Source organism: Antechinus flavipes, chromosome 1, assembly GCF_016432865.1.
Source record: "Antechinus flavipes isolate AdamAnt ecotype Samford, QLD, Australia chromosome 1, AdamAnt_v2, whole genome shotgun sequence".
In the NCBI taxonomy this organism is placed as follows: Eukaryota; Metazoa; Chordata; class Mammalia; order Dasyuromorphia; family Dasyuridae; genus Antechinus; species Antechinus flavipes.
The window spans coordinates 379,794,391-379,814,729 of NC_067398.1; the positions used below are offsets into that span (position 1 = coordinate 379,794,391).

At 34.7% G+C, this 20,339-nt stretch overlaps 1 protein-coding gene across 1 annotated transcript in view; it reads left to right on the forward strand.

Annotated features, from left to right (window-relative positions):
• The window catches only part of PLEKHG4B (pleckstrin homology and RhoGEF domain containing G4B), a 207,233-nt gene that overhangs the window by 54,168 nt on the left and 132,726 nt on the right, over window positions 1-20,339 (forward strand). Inside the window, exon 2 of the mRNA XM_051969770.1 lies at window positions 13,786-13,983. Within this exon, the coding sequence (XP_051825730.1) occupies window positions 13,786-13,983 (198 nt within the window). The remainder of the gene's footprint in view (window positions 1-13,785; window positions 13,984-20,339) is intronic.

Genomic DNA, 20,339 nt, shown 5'->3' on the forward strand with positions numbered 1-20,339 from the left:
AAAATGATTAAATTGCCAAAAAATTATGTTCTGTCTGATGAGACAGCAAGCACATACAAAATTATATATAATTAGGAGGGAATCTGGGGGTAGGACAGGGGTTAGAGAGTGGGGGAAGTATTCTGGTTGACTTGATAATGTCAAAAGTGTTAGATATTGTCAGTCTTTTAAAAAAATATGGCTGGTATGACTCATATGATATGTAACAAATGCAAACAAAAGCTCCATGTAAGAAATGGATTGATATAATGGGTTAAGAACAAGTAGTAGACTTAGAAATACTGGATTTGAGTCTCTGCTTTAAATACATGATCATGGATAAATTAATTTATTTGAGCCTTCACTTCTTCAACTGGAAAATAGGTTACAGTAATATACTATGCAGAATGATTTCAGAAAAGCCTGAAAAGACTTATGATGCTGAGCAAAGTGAATAGAACCAAGAATAAAGTGTAATAATAATGATGTAATGATCAACCATAATGGACTTGACTCTTCTCAACAATCAGGTAATACAAGGTAATTCCAATAAACTTAGGATGGAAAGTGCCATCTGTATCCAGAAAGAGAACTATGGAGACCAAATCTGGATCAAAACACAGTATTTTCTCCTCTTTTGTTGTAGCTTTTTTTGCTTGTTCTTTTTATTTCTCATCTTTTTTTTTTCCTTTTTGATCTGATTTTTCTTGCACAGAATGACAAATATAGGAATATATTTAGAAGAATTGCATATATTTAACCTATCTCAGGTTGCTTGCTATCTTGGGGAATGGGGAAGAAGAGAAGGAAAAAAGTTTGGAACAAAGGTTTTACAAAGGTGAATGTTGAAAAATATCTTTGCATGTATTTGAAAAAATACCAAAAGATGAAAAAACGCTAATATCCTATATATATATGTGTGTGTGTGTGTGTGTGTGTGTGTGTATAGAGAGAGAGAGAGAAAGAGAGACAGACAGACAGACAGACAGACAGACTTCTTGTAAAGAAAGTATAATTCAAATATAGTATATCATCATTATCATCATTACATCATTCATTACTCTGTAAGAATGTTACTATTTTTATCCCTGGTGCCATGTTTATTACATGACTATGTATGTCTTAGGGTAATGGCAAAAAGGGTTATGTAAGTACTTGGAAACTTAAAATAATACAATCATAGGATTTAGAACCACAAAAACTTAAAAAAAAAACATTATTGTAACTCTCGAATTTTATATATGAATCCAGTATTATACAGGCCAATATTCAAAATCAGCCCCTCTGACTCTAGACTATGTCCCTCTTGTCCATGTTCATTCAACAGTGCTGGTTGAACACAGTCTTTAACTCCCATGAGTTCTCCAGGTTTGTCCATTAAAACTCTTTGCCAAATGGATAAGTGCCCTCTGAGGATGCTCTTCAATTTTGCATCAGAGTCACACTGATGCATTAACCTGTGCAACTTTTTGAAAAAGGAAAACCTTTGAGGAATACCTTAAAAGATCTTGGGGCATTATATTGTTGGAATTTTTACACAATACAGTATTTTTTAAATCTTTCAATCTGAAGAAAACTCCAGAGGAATAAATTTTAGTTTTGCCTCTGTCACTAATTAGTTAAGGAACCATTTGTTAATGCTCTGGGCTCCATTGTGTCATAGAATTCATTTTATTTTATTTTAAAATTCAATTTTATTTTATTTTCCATTTCATATAACTGTCTCCCTCCTTCCCACCTCCAATCCAATGAAGAGATAAGAAAAACAAAACATATATATATAAAACAAATTCCTACATGAGCCATATCCAAAAACAAAGAGAAAGAAAAAAAGAAAACATCTTTCAATATACTCATCAACTCTCCATCTGGAGGTCAATAACATCATTCCATGAATTTTTTGAAACCTTGGTAAGTCACTCTGTTGACCAGAAATATTAAGGTTTTGAAAGTTAATGATCTTTATGTTTTTATTGTATGAAGTGTTCGCTTGATTTTGCTCACTTTGTATTAATTCATATAAGACTTCTAGATTTTTCTGAAACTATTACCTTCAATATTTCTTACAATCACATTTATTTATCATAACTTGTTGAACCAGTCTGCATTTGATGGGTATTCCCTCAGTTTCTAATTCTTTACCACCAGTAAAAGAGCTGCTATCAATATTTTTGCACATATGGGTCCTTTTTCTCATCCTTTGGTCTTTTTTAGATCCTAAAAGCAATATCAATGCGTCAAAGGTTTAATAGTTTAATACTAATAAGTTAATAGTTTAATAGGTTTTGGGGTATAATTACAAATTACTATCCAGAATGATTGGGCCAGTTTATGCTTCCACCAATAGTGCATTAATGTAATTGTTTTCCAATAGCCTCTCTAGCATTTATCATTTTCCTTTTTTTGTCAACTTAATTGATTTGATGGGTATGAGGAGGCAAGAGCAAAGAATTAAGAGATGAAATTGATCACAGTGTCCAATGGATCCAACTTCCTATTTTTTCTTTTATTCTCTTTTTTTTTCTCAGTTGCTTCCCCCTCCCCTTCCTCTCTCCCTTCCTATCTTATCTAAACTGAGAATACAGTGGGACTGATGCTACTACTGAATGATGCAGAAATTTTGGCCAACTCAGTTTCTTCCTGATTTGCTCTTTTTTAGGCAAGTACTAGATTCCTCTTCCATCCATAACAAGTATCTCACCATGTTATGTCACTGCAACCAAAAACCCCAAGCTAAGAGCTCTGTGATAGCCTTGTTCTAGTATTTGAAGGGCTGTTACTTGGACAAAAGATGACTCATTCCATTTAATACCAGAATGGGGAAAAGAGAGAAAGTGGTGAATAAGCAAATTTAGGCATGAACAGGTGGGGAAATAAATTTGTTTAAATTGAGAGCCATTTTCATAAACCCACACCTAACACTGTATACCAAGATACAGTCAAAATGGGTTCATGATCTAGATATAAAAAATTATATTATAAACAAATTAGAAGAATATATGATAGTTTACCTCTCAGATTTGTGGAGGAGGAAGAAATTTGTGACCAAAGAAGAACTACAGATCATTATTGATCATAAAATAGATAATTTTGAATATATTAAGTTTAAAAAAGTTTTTATCCAAACAAAACTAATGCAGACAAGATTAGAAGGGAAGCAATAAACTGGGAAAACATTTTTTCATCCAGAAAATCTGATAAAGGCCTCATTTCTAAAATATATAGAGAATAGACTCAAATTTATAATAGTTCAAGCCATTCTTTAATTGATAAATGATCAAAGGATATGAAGAGACAATTTTCAGATGAAGAAATTGAAACTATTTGTAGCCACATGAAAAGGTGTTCCAAATCACTATTGATCAGAGAAATGCAAATTAAGACAACTCTGAGATACCACTACATATTTGTCAGATTGTCAGGAAAAGATAATGACGAATATTGGAGAGGATGTGGGAAAACTGGGACACTGATACATTGGTGGAACTGTGATGGATCCAGTCATTCTGGAGAGCAATATGTAACTATGCTCAAAAAGTTATCAAACTGTGCATACCCTTTGATCCAGGAGTGTTTCTATTGGGCTTATATCCCAAAGAGATCTTAAAGGAGGGAAAGGGACCCACGTGTGCAAAAATGTTTGTGGCAGCCTCTCTATAATGGCAAGAGACTGGAACTGAGTGGATGCCCATCAATTGGAGAATGGCTGAATAAGCTATGGTATATGAATGCTATGGAATACATTGTTCTGTAAGAAACGACCAGCAGAATGATTTCAGAGAGGCCTGGAGAGACCTACATGAACTGATCCTGAGTGGACTCAATTCCCAGTTCCTTGCCACTACAAAAAAATCCCTTGCTATCTTAAAGAAATTAAAGGAAGGCCAGGCAAAGTCAATGATACCCATATAAGTCAATATTTCTCCCCACTCTCTCATAAATATAGCTGGCAGAACACTTAGAGGGGCTTATCACAAGACACATTTAATCTGTTGTCTTAAATTTACATTTTCACTGACTTCTAACCCTAGCATGGGAATGGAAATAATTAATTTTTAAGTTTCTTTTTCAAACAAAATATTTTAATACACAATTTAAACTCTTGCTCAGCTCTTAATATTTCTGCACATGCTGCCTCCCTCCCATGTATTTATCTCTATGTGTTCCTTCCCCCTTCGCTCTTCCCTCTCTCCTTTTCCTGCTGACTTCCTTTGTCTTTTGATTAAGGGAATTTGGTCTGCAAGATAATTGGAATCTGCTGTTATCCCACCTGTAGTTGTAATCATGCTCATCACAGCTTTTTAGTTGAGTGCCAATTTTGTGCTTAGACCAAGCTCCATGACATGGCAAAATTCTCTTCTATTCAACTTTGTCAGGTAATGAATTGTTACTTATAAGTGAATTTTCCAGACAACTGAAAGTTATTTGGAAAGGGAATTTTCCATTTTTTTCTTCAAGTGTTACATTTTTAATGTGGTGATAATAGTTAGCCTTTATATGTTGTTTTAGGGTATGTGAATCACTTCATAAATATTGTCTTATTTGACTTTCTGGCATTGCAGAGCTAGAAAGTGTCTGAGGCCAGAGGTGAACTTTGGTTTTCCTGATGCTGGTCTAGTATTTTATCTAGTGAGCCAACTCTTCCTTGTCCCTTTTAAATAGATTTTTGTTTGTTTGTTTATTTTTTTTTTTGTTTATGTGATTTTATCATGGTGGGGGATTTCCAGGATGGAAACTAGAAGACTAGAAAACTCTTCTATGCTGTATGGTCTTCAAAGAGTTGCATTGGATTCTAAGAAGTTAAATTATTTGCCTATAATTACACAGCTTATATCTGGTTAAAAAAATAGGACTTGAACTCAGATATCCCTGTCTCCAAAACAGCTTTTCATTCATTCCTTGTGTTCCCTCTCAATGAGTGTTTTATTCCCCATAGGAATAAATAATGAGTGAGAAGTAGCCCCTTTTTGTCTTTTCTTCAACAAGACATCCCTCTGTATCAGGTTCCAGATCCAATAACCAGAAATCACACTAGATGTCTGAGATTTGCATTATATATGCGTTATATGAACATGGTCGTTTGCATTAGAATGTGAGCTCCTTGAAGATATGGACCTTACTTATATTTTTCATTGATTATCAATGGTTATTAGTGTGCATATTATATTCAAAGTGCTTAATAAATGCTTGTTGACTGTCTTTTAGACTGTGAGAAGTAGACTATATCTTAGCTTTCGTTTCTGCAATTATTATCCACAATATCTCCCAAAGATATTGTGGTAACATTGTACAAGGCAGAGTACCAGTTCTGGAGTCAAAAGATCTGTGTTCAAATCCCATTTCTTATGTTTACTCCAAGTCACCTTACCTCACAGGGACTCATTATCCCAAACTTTAAAGTAAGAGGATATGACTTCTGAGCTCATGTCTAGATCTCTGGTTCTGTGATCTTTTTCTCTTCCAATTTTCTTATCATCTATGGGCTGGTAAAACCAAAACATCAGATTTGTTCAAATTATGTGCAAAAGAAGAATACAAAAATTCTGAGTGACTGTCTTATAAAGTTCATGGATATTAGTGTAGAGGGGTTTGATCAGAGCAATAAGAGAAGTAAAGATTATTATAGGGCCTCAAAAGCTAAGGTGAAAAAGTTAGAATTTGATTCACTAGACAATAGAGAACCATTACAAATTCTTAAACCAGAGAATTACATCACATGTATTACCTAAGAAGAAAAAAAAAGCTGCCAGGAAGCATCAGTGGTTTTGATGGATTGGATGGGAAAGTGGAGTGGAAAATGGCATCAGAAAGTCTAGTTAATGCCAAGCCAGGTGGTGAGAATGAGAACTTAAATAATAAACGGAAACACAGAAATGTGGAGGAAAATAGGAGATCACCACTTTCCTCCAGTCCCGTTTCTTGTCTTCCTCATCCACCCATTATGAAAAGTGTTTTCAATTTAGAGAAATAACAAATCAATGAAGGGAGTCAGAGATGGTACATCTAATCACAATAGGAAGAATAATGATAATGAACATTTATTTAGCATTTTAAGATTTGCAAAGCATTAGAGATATATAATTTTTATTTCATATAATCCTCACAAAAAACAACCCAATGAGTTAATTACTATTATCATTATTCACATTTGAGAGGATAAAAAATTGAGTATCACAGAACTGGAAAGGTTTAGAGACAGGATTTAAACCCAAGTTCTTAAAGTTCAAGGTTCTTTCTTTGATGGTAGGAAGAGTCTCATTTCCACATGCTCATTTTTTCAATGCTGTTAGCAATAACCACCTTATCCTCACCTTCTTGTGGGAGTGAGAAGAAGCATTAGAAACACCAGGCAGATTTCTGTCCTTATCTTTTCTCCCACACCCAAGAGTAACAGCATGGAGCTTCAAGTTATAGAATAATCTACTAGATTATGATAGTAAGATTCATTCTGTGGAAACCTGCCCACACAGCTGCCTGAAGAGACAATGAGTCTGACAAAGGTCATGCTAGCAACAACTATTCCAATAGCCCTTTAGAAATCTGTCCACCAACAAAACTTTAGTATTCTAGGCAAATTTTTTCTGGTGTAATCTGCTATCACCATGGTAGCATTGACTCAGAAGTTCCATAACTACAGCTGTATGTCAAAGCACCTTAGTTTAATATTAGTGTGATCCATGATAAAAGTCATGGAGCAGATTCAAATGAAGGCTTTTGGGTATTCAGCAAGATCACCACAAATATATGCTGTACTCCTGAAAAGGGATCTTTTTTTTAAGGGGAAAAATAGATAGCTCTACCCTAAAACATAGAAGAACTCTTATTTTTAAGAAAAATTATAATTTAGATCTCATTAGTTTTGTGATGGGTTATTCAACTAATCTGTCTGGATCTAATTGTTCCTCCATAAAAGAAGGTATTATATGAACTATTATCTCTGAACCCTTCCAGCTTTTAAATTCTATGACAAATTCTTGTCCAAGATGAGTGACCATTCTCCTTTTCTCTCTTTTTTTATCTTTGTCTCTCTGTCTCTCTTTCTCTGTCTCTCTGTCTGTCTCTGTGTATGTGTGTATGTCTCTGTTTCTCTGTGTTTCTCTCCATCTATGAACACACACACATTTTGATTAAAGCAAGGCAGCCTTGGCTTGCACTCTTGCCTGAAAACCTTCAAATCTACTGACAGAACCAGGCATTATAGAGATTTCTCTGGTTCCTCTGAACAGACCTTTGCCTTCCTCATAGAGGTTTTCTTGTTACCCAGAAGCAAGAGTTGCTTCAAAGGTCAAAAGTAGAGCTGGTCCTAGGCAAGTCACTAATGGTACCCTTCTTGTCTGTGGATCTAAGATCGTGTATTTAAAAATGCAAGGGACAATAGAGGTTGGCTAGTCTAAGTCACTGATTTGAACAAAGTAATATAGCTAGATGGCATGAACTTTTAAAAAGGACAAACAGTTATAGTGCTGAGTTAATAGTCCAAAAGTGCAATTGACTTGACCCTTTTCTGTAATATTGGCACAAGAAAAAGAGGAGAAAGCCAGGCCTTCCTGGAAAAATCATAGGATTTGGAGCTGAAAGGAGACCTTAGAAAGTATCTAATTCAGGATAATTAACATAGCTTCCTTGTTCTGGTCTTTAAAATATTGACAACTGTATTTCAAAATAATTGGTTTGAGGCTTTTTGTGTTTTGTTTTATTTTGTATCTTGGAACTTTATTTTATGCATTTTAAAATATTATTTTGAAAGGGGGTTCATTAGTTTTTTAGATTGCTAAAGGGGATACATGAGGCAAAAATTTAGGAATTCCTAATACAATTCATTTTATAGTTAGGGAAATTAAGACCTCAAGAAATATGATGTCCCTAAATTTGATCAGCTGGGAAATAAGCAGAGAAGTGGGTAGAATACCAGGTCTGAAATTAAGAAGGCTCATATTTCTGAATTTAAATCTGGCCTCAATTCAGATTACCTTTGTGACTCTGGGAAAGTCACTCCATCTTGTTTGCCTCAGTTTCTTCATCTATAAAATAATCTGGAGAAGGAAATAGCAAATCACTTCAGTATCTTTGCCAAGAAAACTCCAAATGGGATCAGAAAGAACTGGATACAATTGAAATGACAGAACAATAAGAAAGTAGGAGCTGACAGCACTCAAATCTGGGTCCTCTGACTGTAAATTAAATTTTCTCCCTACACCATACTGCTTTCCTTGTACCATGTTGCTCTGATGTTCCCTTCCAGACTCCCAAGAGGCTTGTTTCCCTCTTCTTTTGCTTTCATCAGCCTCCCAGCCTTCTCTCCCTGGCTGGCTGGTCTGGCTCACCATTCTGCCTTCTCAGGCTGGGCACCAGATGTTCTGAGAAAGAAATCAAATCATGATTCTGTTTTCTACTTCATCTATGACAGACTAAATTGAGATTGAGCTTGTTTAAAAGCAATTATCCTTGTCAGAGGAACAGAATATTAATTTTCTCTAGGAGACAGTTTCAACAAACATTCCCAGAAACTTCAAGGCAAACAGAGGAATAAACAAGTCACAGCTGCTAGAGGAAGTCAAGACGATGCAGTTTGCCTAATCCACTGGAAAGTTCCTCTTTCAGAAAACCTATGTGCCCAGGAAAACCGAGTCATACTAGACAAGGTGGTAAGAAATCTTAATCACCTGTGCAGCTGAGTTTTCAAATCATTTGGAAAACTCTGAATGTCATCCCTTAAGAAAACATTGTATACCTGCTGTGTGTAAAGCACTGTGCTAGACAGTGGGTGAGATGCAAAATTTAGATAAAATTCAGTTTCCTTCTTCCCTCTTTCCCCCTTCTTCTCTCTTTCCCCTTCTTCCTTCTTCTTTCTTCCTTCTTCTTTCTTACTTCTTCCTTCTTTATAATCATCATCATCTCCTGACATCTATTTTGATTTAAAGTTTGCAGACTGATATCTACACCTACCAACCTCTTCAAAGCAGCTGTAGTGATTTTCCTAAAGTTCAAATCTTACAATGTTAACTTCCCACTGGTTTAATGAATTTGAGGTTCAGAGTTAAGTAATTTTTCCACTCAACACATAACAGGTATCATGGAATTTGGCGTAGTAAGAAGATTTATTGTAGTTCAGTCATTTTGATCATGTCTAATTCTTTGTGACCCTTTTCAGATTTTCTTGGAAAGATAGAGGTGTTGTGCCATTTTTTTTTCTCCAACTCATTTTATAAATGAGGCTAAGTGACTTTACAAATAGAGTTAAGTGATTTGCCCAACATCACAAAATTAGTGTCCAAGGCCAGATTTGAACTCAGGGCTTTCAGATTCTAAACCTGGCACTCCATCCACTGCATCATATTAGCTGCCCTATAATAGGAGACCCTATTGCCCCGAGAACAAATATAAGCTTCTCTATTTAAACCCCTCACAATTTGCAATCTCTTTTTCCGGACTTGTTTATTACTTCACTTTATACATGCTATTGTCCAGCTAAACTGGACTTTCATGATGTTTCTCCCACATGATATTCTATCTTCTATCTCTATGCCTTTGTTCAAATTGTCCTTTCTTGCCTGCAGCATGGTTCCCTCCTCCTCATCTCTGCCTCTTTAATCACTAGCTTTCTTCAGAGAACAGCTTAAGCACCATTTTCTATATGAGGTGTTTTCCTGATTGCTGTGAAAACTAGGATTTCCATTGCCTTACTTCCAAAAAGTTTCCAGATATTTATTTTGTATTTTCATGCTCATATGTATATACATATGCATATGTACTTATATATGTGCATATATACATGTTTGTATATATGTGAGAGTGGATATATTTATATACTTATATACATACAGATGAGTGATGATCAACTTTGAGAGACAGCTCTTTTAACCAAAACAATGAGCTAACATGACTCCAAAAGGCTCATGATGGAAAATGCTATCTATATTCAGAGAAAGAACTATGGAGTCTGAATGCAAATCTAAGTATATTATTTTTACTCTTTTATTGTTTTGTTGTAGTTTTATGCTTTTGTTTTGTTTCTTCTTTCACAACATGACTAATGTGGAAATATATTTACATGATTTCACATAGATAACTTTATCAAATTGCTTGCTACCTTGGGGAGGAAGGATGTAAGGAAGAAAAAAATTGGAACTCAAAATCTTATAAAAATGAATATTCAAAACTATTTTTACATGTAACTGAAAAAAAATACTGTTTCACAAAAAAAAGTTTCTTCAACATACCAGGTTTAATATCTCTGTTTTTACCTGAATAACCTTCTCCATTTTTACTATTTCTTATTCTCTCTTTGCTTTCACAAATTAGCTTATTCCCTTCCAAACACTTTTGCCATTACTTTGTGATGCATTTTCCTAGGCATTTTTTAATGCCTAGGAAAGGTATGCCTTACTTTAGGATAAATAGAAATGGGGACCATTGATTCACAGATAAGGATCACTGACTACTACACATTGACTTAGTTTTAAAATATATTATCTGTTTTACTATATTTTTATTTATTTTGTTAAATATCTCCTAGTTACATTTTAATTGGATTCAGCCTTTACTCAAGAGTGCTGTGGTGTTTGATATCTCTTCTTGGAAACAATAGATGTGCTCCTAAAAGTATGTGGTTGGATTAAATTTTGGTAGATTGTATCACTTGAATGCATTAGCATTCACTGTTCAAAAGAAACAGGAAGTCTAATGTTTTACAAAGCCAAGAATACCTTGGAAAATGCTTGCTAGCTCTTCATTTACATTTTTTCTAAGACAAGATCTTCATATATTGGAATTTTTAGAAATCTGGCAGCACCTGAGCTTTAATGAAACTTGATTTGGATGATAAGATATGTGTGGAAAGGTAATTAATTAACCAAGCCTTTGCCTTTGGTATTAAGGGAGGTTCTATGTGTGTGTGCGAAACTCTTAATTTTAGATTTCACTCTGAGAAAAATCATGGGTGGCACTCTGACATATTGAAGTGAAAGTTAATGGTACACAGTGTAGTGTGGATCTTTTTTGTTCAAGGTGCCCAAGAGACAAATTCAGATGAATATTGGCAAGAGCTTCACCATATTGCAGTGTTCAAGGTCTATGCAATGGGACAATGTTATTGGCAAAAAAATGTTATGATCATATGCATGGCTGGTCATTCCTATAATAAAGTGTCTTGTTCAATATACAACACAGATTCGTCTGATATAGAGACCCTACTATTCCAGAAACATGTAAAAACAAGGATCTATTAAAGAATAATGTCAGAGAATAGAGCACAAGGGTGAGAGTTTTTAAGGGAATTCTGTTTTTCTTAACCTTTTGGAAGACTGAATCCAAACCTAGGTAGGGAATTACTCCTTGCCCATGTCTATGTGCTAATTGTTCTAAAGGCATTTAGATTTGATGGTTTCATTTTCTCATGCTACTGTGCACTTATACAGAGACCTTGGGGGCATGTCAGATAAATTGCCTATATCACTTAAAATAATATTTCCCAAATTAAAGTGACTGGTCATACCTGCTATCATCTCTGTTAAGTCAATATTCCTTCATTACCCTACTCCTTTGGGATTTTTCCCCCAGTCTTTCTTTTTTTCCCTTTTTCTTGTTTCAAACTTAAAAACACAAAAGTTTAGCACTAGAAATTTGAAAATACAAATATTGGAGGAAGCATTATAAGTAGAAAGTTCCCCAGAATTCTAGTTCTTTTGTATTTATTAATTTTTTTCAAGTAACAAACATTTATTTTATTTTCTTCTCTCCTTCCCCTCCCCTAGGGGGAGGGGAAGAAAAACAAAACCCTCATGTCAAATATGCATAATCAAGCTGAATTAATTATGAACAGATTGCTCAGTCTTTATAAATCTGGTATTACTAGGGTTAAGGAGAGAAATGGGAAGATTTGTTTCTGTAGGAATATTCTATAGTCCAGATGAACATCTAGAATGAGTCTGTATGTTTTATCGAAAATCAAAGGACACTGATTTAGTATTTGAAGCGGGCATTCATTAATTTTTTTTTAATTTTTGCTTTTTTGAGATTTTTATTCCCCTGGAATTTTGCTATATTTCTCTTCTAAGGTCCTCCTATCTCTCTATTCATTTCTATTTGAGCCAAAAGACCCTTCCTTATATCTGAGACAGGAAGTTGGGCCGGTCATTTAGTGAGCAGTGAATTTTTGTTTCATATATCCTCATCTTTACTTTCCCTTAAAAAAATCCTTTTAGGAAAATTCAGATGGGGAACACTTGTTTTTAAATTTTGATTCCTCATTTTTGATCCTCTGGATTTTTTTAAAGTGTTTTCTAGTTTTACATTTTTTTTCCAACAAAAATATATCTTGTGGTATTTCCTCAGGAAATGTCTACTCTAAAAATAGCACTGTTAAAATCATAGTATAATTTTGGGAGAACAGCATTCCCTCATTACAGAGGGGAAAAAAAAACCTACCGCAACAAATTGCTATGAGAAGAATTATGTGACCTTAATGAACTATGCCTCCTGTCTAACTCAACGATAATGTTATTTTTGAGAGGGGAAAAATCAGTCACTAGTGCAACTGAAATCCATCTGCTATCCCTAAAATTGTTTCCCATGCTACCTAAGAACTAGGTAGCTCTTCCTCAGCAGTATTAAGAAAATGAATTCATAAATCCTAGAACTTTCTCCAGAAGACTTTAGAGATCATCTAATCTAAACTCCTAATTTTAGAAAAGAATAAACTTACTAGTCATGTGACTCTGGGCAAGTCAATTAATCCTGTTTGCCCCTATTTCCTTACCTGTAGAAATAAGCAGGAGAAGGAAATAACAAGCCATTCTAGGGTCTTTCTGAGAAAACCTCAAAATATACCTGTCAGACATGACTGAAATGACCGAACAACCACAAAATATAGTAATTATCTGAAAATCACACAGCTTGTAAATGGCAGAACCAGAATTAAATTCTAGCAGTCCTGATTCCAATTTTGGAACCTTTCCATTATGCTACACTGCCTTCATATTGCATCCTAGTGAATAGAGGATTGACCTAGAAATCAGAAAGTCTTGGGTTAAATCCCACTTCTGAAACTTGCTGACTGGGAACTTACACAGTATGGGTAAGTCTCTTAACTTCTTAGTGTCCCAAGAAACACTCTAAGGCAATAAGTTGCAAAACTGGTATTAATATGCTGTAGTAGAGGAAGTTGCTTAAGAGAACATTTTTTAATACAAAAGAAAACATAGGTACAATCCTCACACACATCCCCTAAAAATAATAAAAGTAGTTTTCTAATATCAGTGAATGAATGAAGAAATTTAAACAAATATATTCTAGCTCGTCTGCAACAGAGTAAATTGTGAAGACATAGGCAGGAGCTAAATGGTTAAACAGGGAAGTGTAATCAGTGTACAGATGCATAGACAACATCTTTCTTTGTTCCTCTACTTGGGAACTGAATAAACATTTAATGAACAAATACAAACTAATGAAATCTTTGTTACAATTATGTTGTCATAGTGGCATTAGATATTTTGTAAAGGTTTCCATGAATATTGAATTTCATTTTGGCATTTAAATTCTACTTCTCAGAGAGAAAGTGTCCTATTATGATGCATTTCTGAGTGATTGACAACTGATTTTTTTTAGTATAATACTGATGAATCTAAGAATGATAAAACCATTTAACATACTTCAGTATTATAAGAGTTCTCTACAGGGTAAAAGCCCAACATTGCTGGGGTAGCCGGGAAGGCAGGCTTCTCCAATATTAGTATTATTAAGGGGTTTCTTGTGCCTTGTCAAAACCATATATTTGAATGTCCCTAATGATTATTTTTTTCCCCACAGGACTCTGAATCCCTTGATACCTACATTCAGAACACACTCTCTGCGCTGTATCCTCCCTTTGAGGCAACAGCTGCCACTGTCCTGTGGCAGCTTTTCACTATTGTTGAAAAGCTGTATGGAGGAGATGGTCTGCGTTGCCTGATTGATTTCCTTGTTCCTGCCAAGAGGATCTTACAGTGCATTCAGCAAGAAACCTGTGTAAGTTTAGCTCCTTTGGCCAAAACAGGCTTTTTATGTTCCTGACTGGGAGAGAAGAGATAAGAGAGAATAGAATCTCTTAACTGGAGAATTTCTGAGCCAAGCAAAGCGAGTTTTGGATAAGGGAAGAGTACAAATGTTAGGCATCTGATGATAGTGACAATAGACAGTTTCTAACCTTTTAAAACTGGGCCAGAAATAAGAGTTGACATATAATGCTTAAACATTTGGTGCTTCCTAAACGTTGCTAAGGAAAACCATAGAGGACGTGAAAAAAAAAAAAAAAGAGAATGTTTCTCTAAAGAAACATCCCCAAGGAAACAGGAAGAAAAACCATCTCTCAAAGCCATGTCCTATTAGATCTAGGACAGAGTCATTTCCCAGGGTTACCATTCTGGTGCAGAAATGACTCGGTTCTAGATGTAGAACATGACAAAGTGGTCCATTCTACTTGAGGATACTTGTAATCATCAAGGAATATTTTTTTCTTCCCTTAAAGCTTAAATCTGTCTCTTTATAACTTTGTCTTTTCTTCTAGTTTCTGTTTTTGGAGACCTAAAAAAAGTCTTCTAATTGAGATCCTTCAAACACTCAAAAACTGCTGTTTTCTTCCCTAAGTCTTTTCTTTTACAGGTGAACATCATCATTTTCGTCAATATTAAGAGGTTTCCAGTCCTTCAGTTTTCTCTGCATATAATCTATTTTGTTAACATCCTTTCTAATATAAAGCCACCTAGAATTCAACATTGTATTCCAGTTGAGGTAGAACCAGGTACAAGGCAGAATGTTGCTTCTCTTGTTCTGGACACTGCTCATCCTCAGACTTCTTTAGGTTTTTTGGCTGCCCTCAATTATGAAAGCAATTAGCAAGCATTTAGTAAGCTTTACTATGTGCCAGGTGCCACACTAAGTATGGGGGATAAAGAAAAAGAAAAACTAGTCCCTGCCTTCAAGGGACTTATTTTTTAATGGGGAGACAGCATGTACATAAATATGTATATAGAAGATATTAAGTGTGTATGTTAATATCTCAGTCATGTCCGACTTTTCATGATCCCATTTGAGGTTTTCTTGGCAAAAATACCTGAGTGACTTGCCATTTGCTTCTCCACTTCATTTTACAGATGAGAAAACTGAGGCAAACAGGATTAAGGGACTTTCTCAGGATCACACAGATAGTAAGTGAAGCCAGATTTGAATTCAGGAAGATAAATTTTCCTGACTCCAGGTTGGCACTCTATCCACTGTGTCACCTACTTGCCCATACATGGAAGTTATATGCAAAGTAAATGGGAGATAATTTGAGAGGAAAAAAGAAGAGCAGTTGGGGGATACAGCTAGGAAAGGTCTCCTGCAGAATGGGCTGAAACTGTGACTTGAAGGAAGCCAGGGAGACCAATAGTCAGAAGTTAGGAAGGAGAGCATCCCAAGATGGGAAACAGCTATAGCAAAGGTATGGAAGCTGGAGATGGAATGTCATGTCAGAGGAATAACAAATAGGATTGTAGTGTTGTACCATCAAATTTGTGAAGGGGATTAAAGTATGAGATTAGAATGATAGAAAGGTGACAAGTTATGAAAAGCTAAAAGTACTCAAGAGAATAGTTTGTATTTTATCTATAGATAAGACTCCTTAAGAGTTTATTTTGGGGATGCAAGGTTGACTTGATCAGACTTATTCTTAAGGAAAACCACTTGGTAGCTGGGATGGATGTCGTGATTCAAGGCTATTTTAATAATATGGGATGGAAAATACCCTCTGTATCCAGAGAGAGAGCTATGGAGACTGAATGTAAATTGAAGCATAGTATTTTCACCTTTTTGTTGTTTGTTTTCTTCCTTGTTGTTTTTTCCCTTTTGATTGGATTTTTCTTGCACAATGTGACAAATAAGGAAATATATTTAAAAGAATTGCACATATTTAACCTATATCAGATTGCTTGCTGTTTTGGGGAGGGGGAGGTAAGGGAAGAAGAAAAATCTGGAACATAAAGTTCTACAAAAATGAATGTTGAAAACAATATTTACATGTATTGGGAAAAATAAGATGAACTGGAGTGCAGAGATACTTGAGATAGGGAGCCTAATGAGAAAGCTTTTGTAATCTCAGGCAGAGATGGGGAGGATCTGAATTACCATGGTATCTATGGGAGTGGACAGAAGGAGTCATATGGAGAGAGGATGGAGAGAAAAATTGGCAAGATTTGGCAACTGACTGGATATGGGGAAAGGGTGAATAAGGGTAAAGAACTCAAGGTGACAATCAGATTGCGAATCTAAGTGGCTGAGAAAATGGTGGGGACAATAATAAAGAAGTTGAGAAGAGGGAGGACTTGGGAGGAAATATAATGAATTTTATTTTGGATATGTTGAGTTCAAGATGCCTATGGAGATGTCCAATAAGTAATTAATCTTATGTAACCATAGCTCAGGAGAGAGATTGGGGTTGATGACAAAGATATAAAAATCATTTTCATAAAAATGATATTTGACCTCAAGGGAGTTGATAGTGCCATCAAGCAAGAAGTGTTAAGAGAGAAAAGAGAACAGCGCTTAGAACAGAAGCTTGGTGAACCACCATAATTATTGGACAGGAGATGAACATAAGATTCAATGAAGGCATTTAAAAAGAAACATTACAAAGAGAAAAACCAAGAGAGGTTGGGGTCATGAAATTCCAAAGAAGAAAAGGAGAGATTTTGCAGGAAAAAGTAGCTGACATTACCCAGTGATGCAGAGAAGTCCAGAAAGACTAAGAAAAGAACATTAGATTTGACAGTTTAAAGCAAATATTGATGACTTTGGTGTGAGGAGTTTCAATTGAATGATTAAGTTGAAAACTAGATTGCAAAAGGCTTCAATGAGGAGAGGAAGTAGTAGCACTGAGTACAAATGGCTAAACACAACATTCTTAATTCATATTGAGTTTGTTCTCCATTTAGATCACCAATTCTTTTACTATCCTAAGATTTTAACTTGTTGAGGGCAGTTAGAAATAATTTCTTACTATTCTCTCACTTGATAGTGAGTTTTATCTCTCTGTTAACCATCTTTATTATTTCCTTCCCAATCCTGAGTTCTATTTTGTGTAGAAGACAAAAAAAAAATAGTTTGTGTTGCCATCCATTCATTGTTCAATTAATGAATTCAATTTGCTTCTCATTATGCTTTAATTATAGGTTATTTTTGAGAGTTATAGTTTCTCTGGTTTTCTTTGCTCTTCTTCTTGTCTCAACCATCTTGCCTCCCCCTACCATATAGCTCTAAAAGCCATTTTTGCTATCCTTAGTAATGATTGCCAGCCTCAGCTTGTTCTGAGCTTTAGCATTCCTGACACTATTATTACAGTATACATCATGAAAACATCTCTGGGCACAAAAGTAGCTACTTATTCCTATGCTATCCACGTGTGATCATCTTATCCACTGAAACGGTCACACATCCAATCTCAGCACAAAGTAAAACATAATCACAGGGGCATAGAATATGAGAATGGGAGGCAACCATGGAATCATTTAGTCTAATGAAATTTGTCAAATGAGAAAATTATAACCCAAAGAAGTACAATCAATGCATAGAAAAAATGGATACAAGGTCAGGGATAGTGAGTGCATTTGGAATAAATATCTTAAATTCTGCTCCCTCTGTCTCCTTCCTCCCTTTCATGCTCCTTCACTCTTTCCTGACCCAAACTTTGCTTCTAAACATGCTTCCATGCCCTTTCAAATATGAGACTTCTTAGTCTCATATTCTCAGTCTTTATTTTGGGGTACCTTGGGTAAAGGTCATAATGAGTTCCCTATATGTAAAATCCAATTCTCCCTGACTCTTCTGGTAGATTTTTATTGGGAAGCAAGAAAAAAGGAAGTGAATCATTACTTGACCTAATCATCACATAACCAATTTATTGGAGCAAATCCAGTGTATACAAGTTTTACTTAATAGATTTCTTAAGTGTTTAGTTTGCTTCTTGTAATCTTTTTTTTTTTTATTACAGGGTATTTTGAGGTAGAGATAAAGCAGCACAGTAGCTAAGTTATGTGTTTATTGGCATGGGGTAGTGGGAAGTTTATGCATAGTTCTCAAACAATGTTTTTATTACATATTGGCCTATCTTGTTGTTCCATTTGTATTTAATTATGTAATTTTATTACCAGTGAACTACTTTTACTCATTAAATTTTCTTCACAATCAGTATTTAATGAGTTAGCTAGAAGGAAATCTACTTTGACTTAGTTTTGTCTTTTATGGAAAATGGGTCATCCTACCCAGGGAAATTTTCCTTATTTTTATTGTGTGTGTGTGTGTGTGTGTGTGTGTGTGTGTGTGTGTATTTTTAAAATCAATCAAAGGTTAGGGAAGGAACTGAGGTAAAAAAGAAGAAAAAGTAGAGCAACATATCACATTTTCCCATAAAAGTTTAAAAATTTTCTTTTAGGAGCTTTATTTTAAAAGGACTCATGAATATAACTTGATGGATATAAAAAGGACTCATAGATATTTAGTCACAGTTAAACTTTTCACTTTGAAATTTTTCTAGTGGAAATAATAGCCCAGCCAGCTTTTTCTTCTCTTTCGGTACATCCTTTCTCCCCTCCTGTTTCAAAAATTGACTTCCTCTTAAAAGTGTTTATGTGAGTGACTCTTTTTACTTCCTAAAGTCCTGTACACCAGGGATTCTTAAACTGGAATCTATGAACTGTTTAAAAAATATATTGTGAACCATATTTCAATATAACTGGTTTCTTTTGTAATCCTGCATATTTTATTTTATGTCTTTTTGATCTGAAAATGGATTCCTTTGCTTTACCAGCCTGCCATGAGAATCCATGACACAAAAAAGATTAAGAACTCCAGTTGTAAATGTATTCCAATAAGCTAAATTCATACAAAGCTAACGTAGGAAGTGATTCCAAAAAATAAAAGACTGCATTGGTAGGCTCTACCTTTGTACTTATGTGGCCTCAATGTCCTTTTCTCTTTAGTAAATGATCTTTTTGGCTTATTGATGATATTAAAAGTTAAGATACTTACTAGATGTTTAGGCCTGGGCAGATCAATTAAGTTCTTTTGTAGATTTCTCATCTATAAAAATGAGTATAATAATAATAGCCCTCACTCCAGGTTATTGTGAGGATTAAATTAAATAATATTTGCATTATTTTTATGATTGATGTTATTTTTATTAATAACTATTATGTTTACTGGCAGTTAATAAAATGAATAAATATTACTTAATTTTTTATTGTTAATTAACTTATTATCTGGCTACCAGACTTCTGATTATGAACCACTCCATATTTTGCAAAGTTGGTCCTAGGACAATAGATATAAATAATAAATTTAAATAATATATGCTATATAATAATACAATAGTATAATAATAACAAATATTGATATAATAAACATATGAGACTTTTCAGCTTGGTATAGGCCATATTAGAGCTTGTATTCAACTTGCATAGTCATCTGAGAATAGAGTCACTTCTATGATGCCATCAGAGCAGGAATTGAGCATAATAGACTGCATATTCAATGTATAGGTACATGCATATTATTATATATATACAATTTAATGTAATAAATGATTAGTAAGATGTTCATGTACCAACACTATACACTCACCTGTGCAAAAGCATAGTGTTGAGAGTAATAATAATAAGAATGTTATTATAATTATAATATTACATATATTATAATATAGCATTCTCATCAATTTGTCCCTTCTGTAAGCTCCCCCTTTCCTGCCCCAAACTTCTCTTGTTGCTAACCCTCTCTACACAGAGTAGAAATATTTTAAATCATTGTCTTTGTTCTTTCACACTCTCTTTACATACTGAATGAAACTTGAATTTTTTGGAAGGTTTTGCTCTAAATTTCTGCCTTGAGATAGAGACAACATGGCCTAATAGAAAGAATCCTAAACTGGATTTTGGTTCCACCCCTACTGTGAGAACTAAGTGATGCACTGGATAGATTGCCAAGCCTGGAGTCAGGAAGACTTATCTCCTTGAGTTTAAATCTGATCCCATTTACTCTCTGATCCTGAGCAAGTCCCTTAACCCCATTTGTCTCAGTTTCCTCGTCTGTAAAATTTAGCTGGAAAAGGAAATGGCAAGCTACTGCAGGATCTTTTCCCAGAAAACCCTAAATGAGTTTGTGAAGAGTCATACACAACAGAAACAATTCAACCAAAGCCATTGCTTCTAAATATTTGCTCATCATTTATATAAATGGATGCTAAGTGAAGTAAGCAGAACCAAGAGAACATTGTACACAGCAACAAGAAGATTATGTGATAATTATCTATGATAGACTTGGCCAATTGATAGTCCAATTCCAATAGACTTGTGATG